Raw genomic sequence first — 13,383 nt, forward strand, 5'->3', positions numbered from 1 at the left:
CATCAGCTCCTCTCCTCCCTCCTCTGTGATGTCATACGTTCCCCCATCACCTCCTCTCCTCCCTCCTCTGTGATGTCATACATTCCCCCATCACCTCCTCTCCTCCCTCCTCTGTGATGTCATACGTTCCCCCATCACCTCCTCTCCTCCCTCCTCTGTGATGTCATACGTTCCCCCATCACCTCTTCTCCTCCCTCCTCTGTGATGTCATACGTTCCCCCATCAGCTCCTCTCCTCCCTCCTCTGTGATGTCATACGTTCCTCCATCACCTCTTCTCCTCCCTCCTCTGTGATGTCATATGTTCCCCCATCACCTCCTCTCCTCCCTCCTCTGTGATGTCATACATTCCCCCATCACCTCCTCTCCTCCCTCCTCTGTGATGTCATACGTTCCCCCATCACCTCCTCTCCTCCCTCCTCTGTGATGTCATACGTTCCCCCATCACCTCCTCTCCTCCCTCCTCTGTGATGTCATACGTTCCTCCATCACCTCTTCTCCTCCCTCCTCTGTGATGTCATATGTTCCCCCATCACCTCCTCTCCTCCCTCCTCTGTGATGTCATACGTTCCCCCATCACCTCTTCTCCTCCCTCCTCTGTGATGTCATACGTTCTCCCATCACCTCCTCTCCTCCCTCCTCTGTGATGTCATACGTTTCCCCATCACCTCTTCTCCTCCCTCCTCTGTGATGTCATACGTTCCCCCATCACCTCTTCTCCTCCCTCCTCTGTGATGTCATACGTTCCCCCATCACCTCTTCTCCTCCCTCCTCTGTGATGTCATACGTTCCCCCATCACCTCTTCTCCTCCCTCCTCTGTGATGTCATACGTTCCCCCATCAGCTCCTCTCCTCCCTCCTCTGTGATGTCATACGTTCCCCCATCACCTCTTCTCTTCCCTCCTCAGTGATGTCATACCTTCCCAAATCACCTCTTCTCCTCCCTCCTCTGTGATGTCATATGTTCCCCCATCACCTCCTCTCCTCCCTCCTCTGTGATGTCATACGTTCCCCCATCACCTCTTCTCTTCCCTCCTCTGTGATGTCATACATTTCCCCATCACCTCTTCTCCTCTGTGATATCATACGTTCCCCCATCACCTCCTCTCCTCCCTCCTCTGTGATGTCATACGTTCCCCTATCACCTCTTCTCTTCCCTCCTCAGTGATGTCATACATTCCCCCATCACCTCTTCTCCTCCCTCCTCTGTGATGTCATACGTTCCCCTATCACCTCTTCTCTTCCCTCCTCAGTGATGTCATACGTTCCCCTATCACCTCTTCTCTTCCCTCCTCAGTGATGTCATACATTCCCCCTTCACCTCTTCTCCTCCCTCCTCTGTGATGTCATACGTTCCCCTATCACCTCTTCTCTTCCCTCCCCAGTGATGTCATACGTTCCCCTATCACCTCTTCTCTTCCCTCCTCAGTGATGTCATACATTCCCAAATCACCTCCTCTCCTCCCTCCTCTGTGATGTCATACGTTCCCCCATCAGCTCCTCTCCTCCCTCCTCTGTGATGTCATACGTTCCCCCATCACCTCTTCTCTTCCCTCCTCTGTGATGTCATATGTTCCCCTATCACCTCTTCTGGTATTGGTCATTCATTGGTGTCAGTGGGAGGAATAGTGCCCCATCACTGGTGTCAGTGGGAGGAATAGTGCCCCATCATTGGTGTCAGTGGGAGGAATAGTGCCCCATCATTGGTGTCAGTGGGAGGAATAGTGCCCCATCATTGGTGTCAGTGGGAGGAATAGTGCCCCATCATTGGTGTCAGTGGAGGGAATAGTGCCCCATCATTGGTGTCAGTGGGAGGAATAGTGTCCCATCATTGGTGTCAGTGGGAGGAATAGTGCCCCATCATTGGTGTCAGTGGAGGGAATAGTGCCCCATCATTGGTGTCAGTGGGAGGAATAGTGCCCCATCATTTGTATCAGTGGGGGGAATAGTGCCCCATCATTGGTGTCAGTGGGGGGAATAGTGCCCCATCATTGGTGTCAGTGGGAGGAATAGTGCCCCATCATTGGTGTCAGTGGGGGGAATAGTGTCCCATCATTGGTGTCAGTGGGAGGAATAGTGCCCCATCATTGGTATCAGTGGGAGGAATAGTGCCCCATCATTGGTGTCAGTGGAGGGAATAGTGCCCCATCATTGGTGTCAGTGGGAGGAAGTGAAGCACATGGTTAGAGCCAGGGAATCTAGTAGGCTTCAAAAAAGGGTGGGCTCGGGGCATAGAGCACTGACCTCTGAGCCCACCCATTTGTGTGATAATAGCAAATGAGTAACACTGATTCTGCTTCTCAGCCAATCGGGAAGCGGGTCCTGAGACCCATTTCCAAATTGGCCGAGGGAGGAGACGCACATGATACAGAGTAGGAAACACAGGGGAATCCAGCAACCCATTGCCCGGAGGGAAGCACTGGCCATGGCAAGTTTTGTGGTTGACAACCGGGGGTGGTGCACTATTTGCCACCACTGCTTGGATCTATAACTACAGCCATTGGAGGGGATACAGGTGTGATCATTGGAGGGGATACAGGTGTGACCATTGGAGGGGATACAGGTGTGACCATTGGAGGAGATACAGGTGTGACCATTGGAGGGGATACAGGTGTGACCATTGGAGGAGATACAGGTGTGATCATTGGAGGGGATACAGGTGTGACCATTGGAGGGGATACAGGTGTGACCATTGGAGGGGATACAGATGTGACCATTGGAGGGGATACAGGTGTGACCATTGGAGGAGATACAGGTGTGATCATTGGAGGGGATACAGGTGTGATCGTTGGAGGGGATACAGGTGTGACCTTTGGAGGAGATACAGGTGTGATCATTGGAGGGGATACAGGTGTGACCATTGGAGGGGATACAGGTGTGATCATTGGAGGAGATACAGGTGTGACCATTGGAGGGGATACAGGTGTGACCATTGGAGGAGATACAGGTGTGATCATTGGAGGGGATACAGGTGTGACCATTGGAGGAGATACAGGTGTGACCATTGGAGGAGATACAGGTGTGATCATTGGAGGGGATACAGGTGTGACCATTGGAGGGGATACAGGTGTGACCATTGGAGGGGATACAGATGTGACCATTGGAGGGGATACAGGTGTGACCATTGGAGGAGATACAGGTGTGATCATTGGAGGGGATACAGGTGTGATCGTTGGAGGGGATACAGGTGTGACCTTTGGAGGAGATACAGGTGTGATCATTGGAGGGGATACAGGTGTGACCATTGGAGGGGATACAGGTGTGATCATTCGAGGAGATACAGGTGTGACCTTTGGAGGAGATACAGGTGTGATCATTGGAGGGGATACAGGTGTGATCATTGGAGGGGATACAGGTGTGATCATTGGAGGGGATACAGGTGTGACCTTTGGAGGAGATACAGGTGTGATCATTGGAGGGGATACAGGTGTGACCATTGGAGGGGATACAGGTGTGATCATTCGAGGAGATACAGGTGTGACCATTGGAGGGGATACAGGTGTGACCATTGGAGGGGATACAGGTGTGATCATTGGAGGGGATACAGGTGTGATCATTGGAGGAGATACAGGTGTGATCATTGGAGGGGATACAGGTGTGACCATTGGAGGGGATACAGGTGTGATCATTGGAGGGGATACAGGTGTGACCATTGGAGGAGATACAGGTGTGACCATTGGAGGGGATACAGGTGTGACCATTGGAGGGGATACAGGTGTGATCATTGGAGGGGATACAGGTGTGACCATTGGAGGGGATACAGGTGTGACCATTGGAGGGGATACAGGTGTGACCATTGGAGGAGATACAAGTGTGACCATTGGAGGGGATACAGGTGTGACCATTGGAGGGGATACAGGTGTGACCATTGGAGGGGATACAGGTGTGACCATTGGGGGGGATACAGGTGTGACCATTGGAGGGGATACAGGTGTAATAGTATATGACAGTTTGTATACATTGTAGTCCCCGGTATAGTATATTATGGGATGTCGTCCTCCTGTGTATAGGACAGTTTGGATACATTGTAGTCCCCCCTGGGACGGGAGTCACTTTGGACAGGGGACCTGTGGAACCCGGAATCCCTTGGGGTGGTTGGGAAATCCTTGTTTCAGCTCCTCATGCTCCTCCTATGTCTAAGTCACTCTGTGTCTCTAATAGGGGCAACAGGGTGACCGAGAACCCCAAACTGATCTGTACTAATCGGACTTGCTGTACAGCCACACTGGAATGTTGTGTGTGTGTGTATATATATATATATATATAGTATATTGTCTGATTTTGTTGTGTACTGTGTTGGGTTGTTGGGGTGTGGCTGTTTTCCAATGTTCTATTGAGTCTGCCTGCCTTGGATATTATGGGATGTGTATGTAGACTAGCTGTGAGAATGGTGGGGGGGATTCCTCCTACAGCTCTCACTGCTGGTTGGACAGTCTACCCCACCTGGAATTCAAAGGGGGGGGGGGGGGGAATGGGGAATTGTCCAGAGTATTACCTGTGTACCTGTGCTTTCAATGAACAGTCCATGTTTAGCAACCAAACGAGTCTCGTCTTGTTTTGTGGTTGTCAGCGGTTGGAATATCTGATATCTATATTCAGACTGGGAGGAAGTGGTATATGACGGAAGCACTCAGGCGGAGTGAGGGACGTTTCGTTACACCCCCCCCCCCCCCCCCTGTATAGTATATTATGGGATGTCCCCTGCTATGGTATATTATGGGATGTCCCCGTATAGTATATTATGGGATGTCCCCTGCTATGGTATATTATGGGATGTCCCCTGCTATGGTATATTATGGGATGTCCCCGTATAGTATATTATGGGATGTCCCTGGTATAGTATATTATGGGATGCCCCCTGCTATGGTATATTATGGGATGTCCCCTGCTATGGTATATTATGGGATGTCCCTGGTATGGTACATTATGGGATGTCCCCGTATAGTATATTATGGGATGTCCCTGGTATAGTATATTATGGGATGTCCCCTGCTATGGTATATTATGGAATGTCCCCGTATAGTATATTATGGGATGTCCCCTGCTATGGTATATTATGGGATGTCCCCTGCTATGGTATATTATGGGATGTCCCCGTATAGTATATTATGGGATGTCCCTGGTATAGTATATTATGGGATGCCCCCTGCTATGGTATATTATGGGATGTCCCTGGTATGGTATATTATGGGATGTCCCCGTATAGTATATTATGGGATGTCCCTGGTATAGTATATTATGGGATGTCCCCTGGTATGGTATATTATGGGATGTCCCCTGCTATGGTATAATATGGGATGTCGTCCTCCTGTGTATAGGACAGAGCTGAGCTCTTTAACAGTAATTCGCTTTATTTTATGCCCATGTGGCATTAAGCCGCCAATAAAAGTGCAAATCAAGGTGAAATGTTTACGATGGCCCCGCGCCCCTCATCTGTCGCAGAGTCCGCGTTTATTATCCGTCCCAGGCTGCCTGCACCTTAATGATCCCCGTCTGGCGGAATTTTTCAGAGCTGACAGGCCCGTCGGTGATTCATTGTTTCTGCGGCATTTGGAATAATTGGTGGACACAAGAACTCATTAAGGAACCAGCGAGAAGTATCGCTGCCGTAACCCCCGCCAGAAAGATTTCCCCGCGCCGCAATGAATATTCATCACCTAAAGCAGGTTTGTCAACAGAGATTACGCGGGACATTTATATCGGCTCAGCTGTGGCTTCACCGCCCTGACACCGCGGCCCGGGCGGGCACAGCTCGTCGCCAGGGGCGGGGCTCAACGTCAGGGAAATCAATCCGTTCGTGAGAATGTGAAACCAGATCATAGAGGAGCACGGGGGAGGGGGGGGGGGGGGGGTTTGGTAATACAGATATCAGCATATTAAACATTTAGAAATGTCTGACACGATCGCTTTACATATAAAATGGAAGTTCTTATTTCTGATCGATTTTTCTTTTTTTTCAGAATACAAACCAATTACATGTCCCTGCAGAGAATAAATCAGGAGCTGGAGGAGAAGCTGCACCGGATGGTGAGAGAACCTTCTATGGATTTATCGCTGTTGCTGCATTTTTAATATTTGGAATATTTTTACTGCATTTGATTTTTTTGAGAAGCACAATTATGGGGGCTGACTCGCTTTCACTGGTGCCGGTTCCGGGGCTGCCACTGACCTGGAACAAGCATGTAGACAGGAAAGTCTGAGCTCCCCTGCGGTCTGCTTGCTCTGGGTCAGGGTACGGCTGACAGCACAGAGCCTGCACATAAGTCAGGTGCAGCCCCTGTATATCCCCGCCCCCACCCTGTGATTGGTCTGTGAAGGAGCAGCAGAACACTGATTAGTTCTCCCTCTGCTCTGTATGTTGCACACTTGATTCTTCTGCTATACAAGAAGCTGATACTGAGACATTCAGGGAACTTTGTATTTAAAAATGATCTCCATGGAAGTTTCTGCTACATAAAGTAAGAAAAGGCGGAAATGAAAAGTATCAGCTGGAGAATTTTTATATCTCTCTAGAGATGAGCTTTAAAGGATATTTGTTTTTCTGTAGTTATTCTTTAAGTTAGCCCTTCGATGTGCAGCAGTACATATACATTCACAAAAGTCAGTACACCCCTAAGTGAAAATCTCCAAATTGGGCCCAAAGTGTCAATATTTTGTGTGGCCCCCATTATTTTCCAGCACTGCCTTCACCCTCTTGGGCATGGAGGTCAGCAGAGCTTCACAGGTCACCACTGGATTCCTCTTCCCCTCCCCCATGATGACATCACAGAGCTGGTGGATGTTGGAGACCTTCCCCTCCTCCACCTTCCCTCTGAGGATGTCCCACAGATGATCAATAGGGTTTAGGTCTGGAGACATGCTTGGCCAGTCCATCACCTTCACCCTCAGCTTCTTTAGCAAGGCAGTGGTGGTGTTGGAGTGGTTATCATGTTGGAATACTGCCCTGCGGTCCAGTCTCCGAAGGGAGGGGATCATGCTCTGCTTCAGTATGTCACAGTACATGTTGGCATTCATGGTCCCCTCAATGATCTGTAGCCCCCCAGTGCCGGCAGCACTCATGCAGCCCCAGACCATGACACCCCCACCACCATGCCTGACTGTAGACAAGACACACTTGTCTTTGTCCTCCTCACCTGGTTGCCCCCACACACGCCTGACACCATCTGACACCAAATACCTTTATCTTGGTCTCATCAGACCACAGGACGTGGTTCCAGTAATCCATCTCCTTAGTCTGCTTGTCTTCAGAAAACTGTTTGTGGTCTTTCTTGTGCATCATCTTTAGAAGAGGCTTCCTTCTGGGACGACAGACATGCAGACCAATTTGATGCAGTGTGCGGCGTATGGTCTGAGCACTGATAGGCTGACCCCCCCACCCCTACAACCTCTGCAGCAATGCTGGCAGCACTCATACGTCTATTTCCCAAAGACAACCTCTCGATATGACGCTGAGCACGTGACCTCAACTTCTCTGGTGGACCATGGCGAGGCCTGTTCTGAGGGGAACCCGTCCTGTTATACCGCTGTATGGTCTTGGCCACCGCGCTGCAGCTCAGTTTCAGGGTCTTGGCAATCTTCTTATAGCCTAGGCCATCTTTATGTAGAGCAACAATTCTTATCTTCAGATCCTCAGAGAGTTCTTTGCCATGAGGTGCCATGTTGTACTTCCAGTGACCAGTATGAGAGAGTGAGAGCGATAACACCAAATTTAACACACCTGCTCCCCATTCACACCTGAGACCTTGTAACACTAAAATGGCTAATTGGGGCCCAATCTGGAGATTTTCACTTAGGGGTGTACTGACTTTTGATGCCAGCGGTTTAGACATTAATGGCTGTGTGTTGAGTTATTTTGAGGGGACAGGAAATTTACACTGTTATACAAGCTGTACACTCACTACTTTACATTGTAGACAAGTGTCATTTCTTCAGTGTTGTCACATGAAAAGAGAGGAGAAAAGTCACAGAGGGGTGTACTTACTTTTGTCACATACTGTATGTATGCGTGTGTGTATATATCAATATATATATATATAGTTCTCCCATCCCCCACAGTGTACAGACCCCTGACCGGTCTACATACGGAGACTGCTGTGTATTTCTCTTGTATAGAGGATTGGGGTTTTTCGGTAGTCCTGGCATTGAACCGGCACACGATGTTCCTTCACTTTCCATCCTCTCGCTGTACAGAAGGAGTTGGAAGGGATCCCCTCCCCCCGGCTCCTTCTTCTCCGGTCTGGGATTGGCTCGGAGTGATGAAGGTATCTAAGTGAAGATGTGAGACGTCTTCCTGGCTGGAGATGCGGTCAGAAGGCCCCGGAAGCTCTGAATTTTGTTCTGAGGGATCGTCTTCCACCTTCTCATCTCCTGACTGCGGCTTCCAATCTTCTGTCCTTTGAGCCGCTCGCCTTCCATTCCGTCATGTTTTAGCTTTGGATAGTGAGGAAGGGTTAGAACCTCAGTCCCCTTCTGCTGCTGTCTATCCCCACTCTCCGTCATAGAGAACAGGAAGAGATAGAAAATTTCCCTGTGACAGCAGCGGGTCAGATCTCCATGTGCCACCCATATGTGATGACGTCACCCTCAGCCTCACCCGCAACAAAGACTTTCCAGCTCGCGGGACTGCAATCTAAGAGAATGGTTGTCACCGGGGTCACCACAAGTTTTATTGGAAGTGCAATCCGTTCACAATATCTGAAATAGAATGTCATCTGTGATACAAACTGCCACACCAGACAGGGAGCGCTCAGAGGTCACAATGTAGCGGCGCTCTTCCAGAGACGCGGATTCTCTAGTCATGCCATATACAGGACCATGTCATATACTGTACAGGACCATGCCATATACAGGACCATGCCATATACTGTACAGGACCATGCCATATACAGGACCATGCCATATACAGGACCATACCATATACAGGACCATCCCATATACAGGACCATGCCATATACTGTACAGGACCATGTCATATACTGTACAGGACTATGCCATATACAGGACCATGTCATATACTGTACAAGACCATGCCATATACAGGACCATGCCATATACAGGACCATGCCATATACTGTATAGGAGCATGCCATATACAGTACCATGCCATATACTGTGCAGGACCATGCCATATACTGGACCATGTCATATACTGTACAGGACCATACCATATACAGGACCATGCCATATATTGTACAGGAGCACTCCATGCCCAGTATAGGACCGAGCCATAACCTCAGTGTGATCGGTACCAAATGACTCTTGGTCCACAACATTTTCCCCTCCCATTTTGTATCTACACCTCCCCTGGTGATTGGATGGGGGTGTTGGGGCCCATGTGTGTAGATATTGGGAGAACTTTCTGACACTCATTAGAAATGAAGATGTGGAAGGAGTTGTGGGGGGATGGAACTCGGCTTCATGGAACGCGTTCTTCCCTTGCTGATGCCCGACGCGTTTTGTTGAGAGGTTTTAAGTGGCGGCACAATTATGGGTGACAAGTACTCAGCGCAATCAGCTGCCTGATGTCCTGTTCTGCCCCTCGCCGCTCGCTCCTCCGCCGTTTCTTGGTCTGTGATGAGGCGAGAGGAGCGCCGGGATGGAAATGGGAACGTTCCTGGGTGCGCTCTCGGACTTGGGTGCTGTAGCAACAACCAGCTGGATACGGGTTCAGGTCACGGTGAAGATATTTGCCGGCACACCATGGAACGACAGAAATGGCGTCCAAACGGGTGATTTATTGCATGATCACAACACGAGGCTTGTGCAACGTTCCGGAGCCACGCAGGGCCCCTTCATCAGGCTTGTGATGACATGTGATGACCTGCCTGATGAAGGGGCCCTGCGTGGCTCCGGAACGTTGCACGAGCCTCGTGTTGTGATCATGCAATAAATCACCCGTTGGGATGGAAATGGGAAGTACTTCCGTGAAATCGGTGAATTTGGGGAAGTGATGAGGAAAATGGTGAGCTTTGAGTTCTTATTGCGGAGATGTGGATTTCTGGCGGGACGCCTGTCTGGGGGTTTCCTGCCTCCTTCTACGGCTTTGAAATGTCTGTTATAAAAATCGATCGCTGAGATTTGATGAATGTCGCTGACAATTGAGCAGCTCCAACAAAAGATTTTTGCCTCAAGCCGGCCATACATGGATGACAGTCCTGCGGGGAGCGCACAATTTCCATGTGTGTGGGCAGGCTGGTTGTACACAAGTCTTCCTATTCATCTATCGATCGACTTGTGTACAACCAGCCTGTTGGGAAATGATCTTAGTCAGAACCGCCGCCGCCACTGGCTATATGGTATTTACAGTGCTGTGAAAAAGTATTTGCCCCCTCCTGATATTTTATTGTTTTTTATATTTGTCAGACTTCAAGGATTGCGATCATCAATGTTATGATTACACAGAGATACCCGAGGAAATACAAAATGCCGTTTTTTTATACAACGATTTCATTTATTAAAGGAAAAAAAATCTCCAAACCTGCCCGGCCCAAAGTGATAAAATAACCCCCACCCCCACCCCAAACCTAAAAACCGGTTGGGCCACCCTTGGCGACAACAAACTGCAATCCAGCGTTTGCGATAACTGGCGATGCGTCTCTCACATCGCTGTGGAGGGATTTTGGCCGACTCTTCTTTGCAGAATTGTTTTCACTCGGCCACACTGAAGGGTCTTTCAGCATGAACGGCCCGTGTGAGGTCATGCCACAGCATCTCAATGGGATTTAAGTCAGAACTTTGACTAGGCCACCCCAAAACCTACATTTGTTTTTTTTTAACCAATCAGAGGTGGACTTGCTATTGGGTTTTGGATCATTGTCCTGCTGCATAACCCGAGAGAGCTTGAGGTCAGGAAGTGATGGCCGGACATTCTCCTTCTGGATTTTCTGGTAGAGCTCAGAATTCATGGTTCCATCAATGATGGCAAGTCGTCCAGCCCCAGACCATCCCCCTTCCACCACTATGTCTGACTGTTGGGATGATGTTCTTGTTATGAACTGTTGTGTTAGTTTTACACCAGATGTATCGGGACGCTCCCACCTTCCAAAAAGTTCAACTTTTCTCTCATCAGTCCACAGAATATTTGCCCAAAAGTCTTGGGGATAATCAAACGTGAGATGAGCCTTGGTCTTCTTTTTTTTTGGTCAGCAGTGGCTTTGGCCTCGGAACTCTCCCATGGACGCCATGTTTGCCCAGTCTCTTTCTTATTGGTGAATCCTGAACACTGACCTTACCTGAGGTAAGTGAGGTCAGCAGGTCTTTTAGATGATGTTCTGGCTTCTTTTATGACCTCCTGGATGAGTCCTCGTGCTCCTTGCAGTCATTATTGGTTGTCCGGCCACTCCAGGGGAGGTTCACCCGTTCCAAGTTTTCTCCATTTGTGGATAATGGCTCTCCCTATGGTTCGTTGCAGTCCCAAAGCCTTATACCGCGTACACACAATCGGACTTTCCAGGGGAACAATCTGACTAAGGCCGCGTACACACGGGCGGATTGTCTGCCCAACTTAGTCCGCTGAACCGTGTTTCAGCGGACAATCGGCTCGTGTGTGGGCTTCAGCGGACTTTTTCAGCGGACAGTCTGGCGGACTTTGTCTTTCGGAATTTCCGTAATTTTGTCTGCTGAAACTTGGTTTTGCCCGTCCAAACTTGGTTTCAGCGGACAGTCCGCTCGTGTGTAGGCAAGTTGGACGGACTAAGTATGGCGCATGCTCAGAAAGGATTTACACGGCCGAAGGTTGCATTGCAGTGTATTGGACGTCGTTTTTCTAGTCCCGTCGTACGTGCTGTACACGTCATCACGCACGTTTTCAGCGGACTGTCTGTTCATCGTGTGTGGTCAAGTCTGTCGGATTGTCTGACGAACTTAGTTGGGCAGACAATCCGCCCGTGTGTATGCGGCCTAACTTTGCAGCTGAGGTCCGCTGGACTTTGAAACGAACGGACTTGGCCACACACGATAACTCCAAAAATGTGATGACATAGAATAAGGAAGTTCATAGCCAATAGCTGCCCTAGCATCAGTTTTAGTCCATTGGACCAGCACACAGACGAACGGATTGTCCGCTAAAAGCCAAGTCCGGCGGACAAATTTGAAGCCAGTCTTATTTCTAAGTCCACCGGACATTTGGGAAGAAAAAGTCCACTGGAGCCCACACGCGATCGAATTGTCCGACAGCCTCTAGTCCACGGGACCAAGTCCACGGAAAGTCCAATCGTGTGTATGCGGCATTAGAAATGCCTCTGTTACCCTTTCCAGACTGATACATGTTAGTTGCTTTGTAACTTTATCTTTTATTGTGCTTCACTTTGTCAGACAGCTTCTATTAAAGTGACTTCTTGATTCAACAGGTCTGGCAGTAATCAGGTCTGGGTGTGGCAAGTGAAATTTTAATAGACGTGTGCAGAATGAAAAATATGTGTTTTGTTTTTCTTCGGATAGATTTGTTATGTCACTAATTTCGTTAAGTTGGAATGGAATTTGTTTAGTTTGGTTTCGGAATTTGTTTAGTTTTATTTTGTTTCCGTTAAATTTCGTTTTGTTTTCATTAAAATTTGTTTCATTTATAAATTTTCCAATGAGTTACAACTTTTCAGAATGATTAGAATTCTGGTCGGTCGAAAAACAATCACCAAAAAAAGTATCAAAAAAGAAACACAGGAAACAGTTTTTGACCTTTATTAAAAGAAAAAAACAACAAGTGTCCCTCGATGTCCTCGGCCATCACGACGCCCGCCGACCTGAAACATAGAAGAATGTCAAAAAGTGCTTCACCTCCTAAGAGGCTACCCGCCGACTGCCCTCACTTCACAGCTCTTATATAGGGGGTGTCACCCTGCAGCACTGCCCCTTCTGACATCACATGAAATCACGTCAGAAGGGGGCAGTGCCACTGGGTGGCGCTCCTTGCCTATATAAGAACTATCAAAGCCAAAGTGAGGGCAGTCGGAGGTGAAGCGTTTTTTTTTTTGCTATTTTTTCTATTTTCCGGGTCGGCGGGCGTTGTGATGGGTGGACATCAAGGGACACAAATATTATTATTATTATTTTATTAAAGGACTTGCCAAAAACTGTTTCCTGTGTTTCTTACTTTTTGACACTTTTTTTGGTGAATGAGTACGATGTACCCCGATACCCATTCACATGGGGGGGGATCGGGATCCGGGGGCCCCTTTGTTTAAGGGGGCTTCCAGATTCTGATAAGCCCCCCGCCCGCAGACCCCGACAACCACAGCCCAGGGTTGTCAGGAAGAGGCCCTTGTCCCCTCCAGAGGCTGCATACTCAGATAAGGGTCTGGTATGGATTTTGGGAGGACCCCACGCCATTTTTTTTTTTCATTTTGACGTGGGGTTTCCCTTAAAATCCATACCAGACCCGAAGGGCCTGG

General features: G+C 48.9%; 1 protein-coding gene across 4 annotated transcripts in view; it reads left to right on the forward strand.

The window, feature by feature from the left end:
- Positions 1–13,383, forward strand: part of BEGAIN (brain enriched guanylate kinase associated) — a 140,316-nt gene that overhangs the window by 95,451 nt on the left and 31,482 nt on the right. For all 4 annotated transcript variants that reach the window (XM_077466649.1, XM_077466651.1, XM_077466650.1 and 1 more), the window contains one exon: positions 5,959–6,025. In XM_077466649.1, the coding sequence (XP_077322775.1) occupies positions 5,959–6,025 (67 nt within the window). The remainder of the gene's footprint in view (positions 1–5,958; positions 6,026–13,383) is intronic.

The sequence above is a fragment of the Lithobates pipiens genome, unplaced genomic scaffold (genome assembly GCF_037356315.1).
Source record: "Lithobates pipiens isolate NorthernLeopardFrog02 unplaced genomic scaffold, aLitPip1_a1.2 Scaffold_37, whole genome shotgun sequence".
Lineage (NCBI taxonomy): Eukaryota > Metazoa > Chordata > Amphibia > Anura > Ranidae > Lithobates > Lithobates pipiens.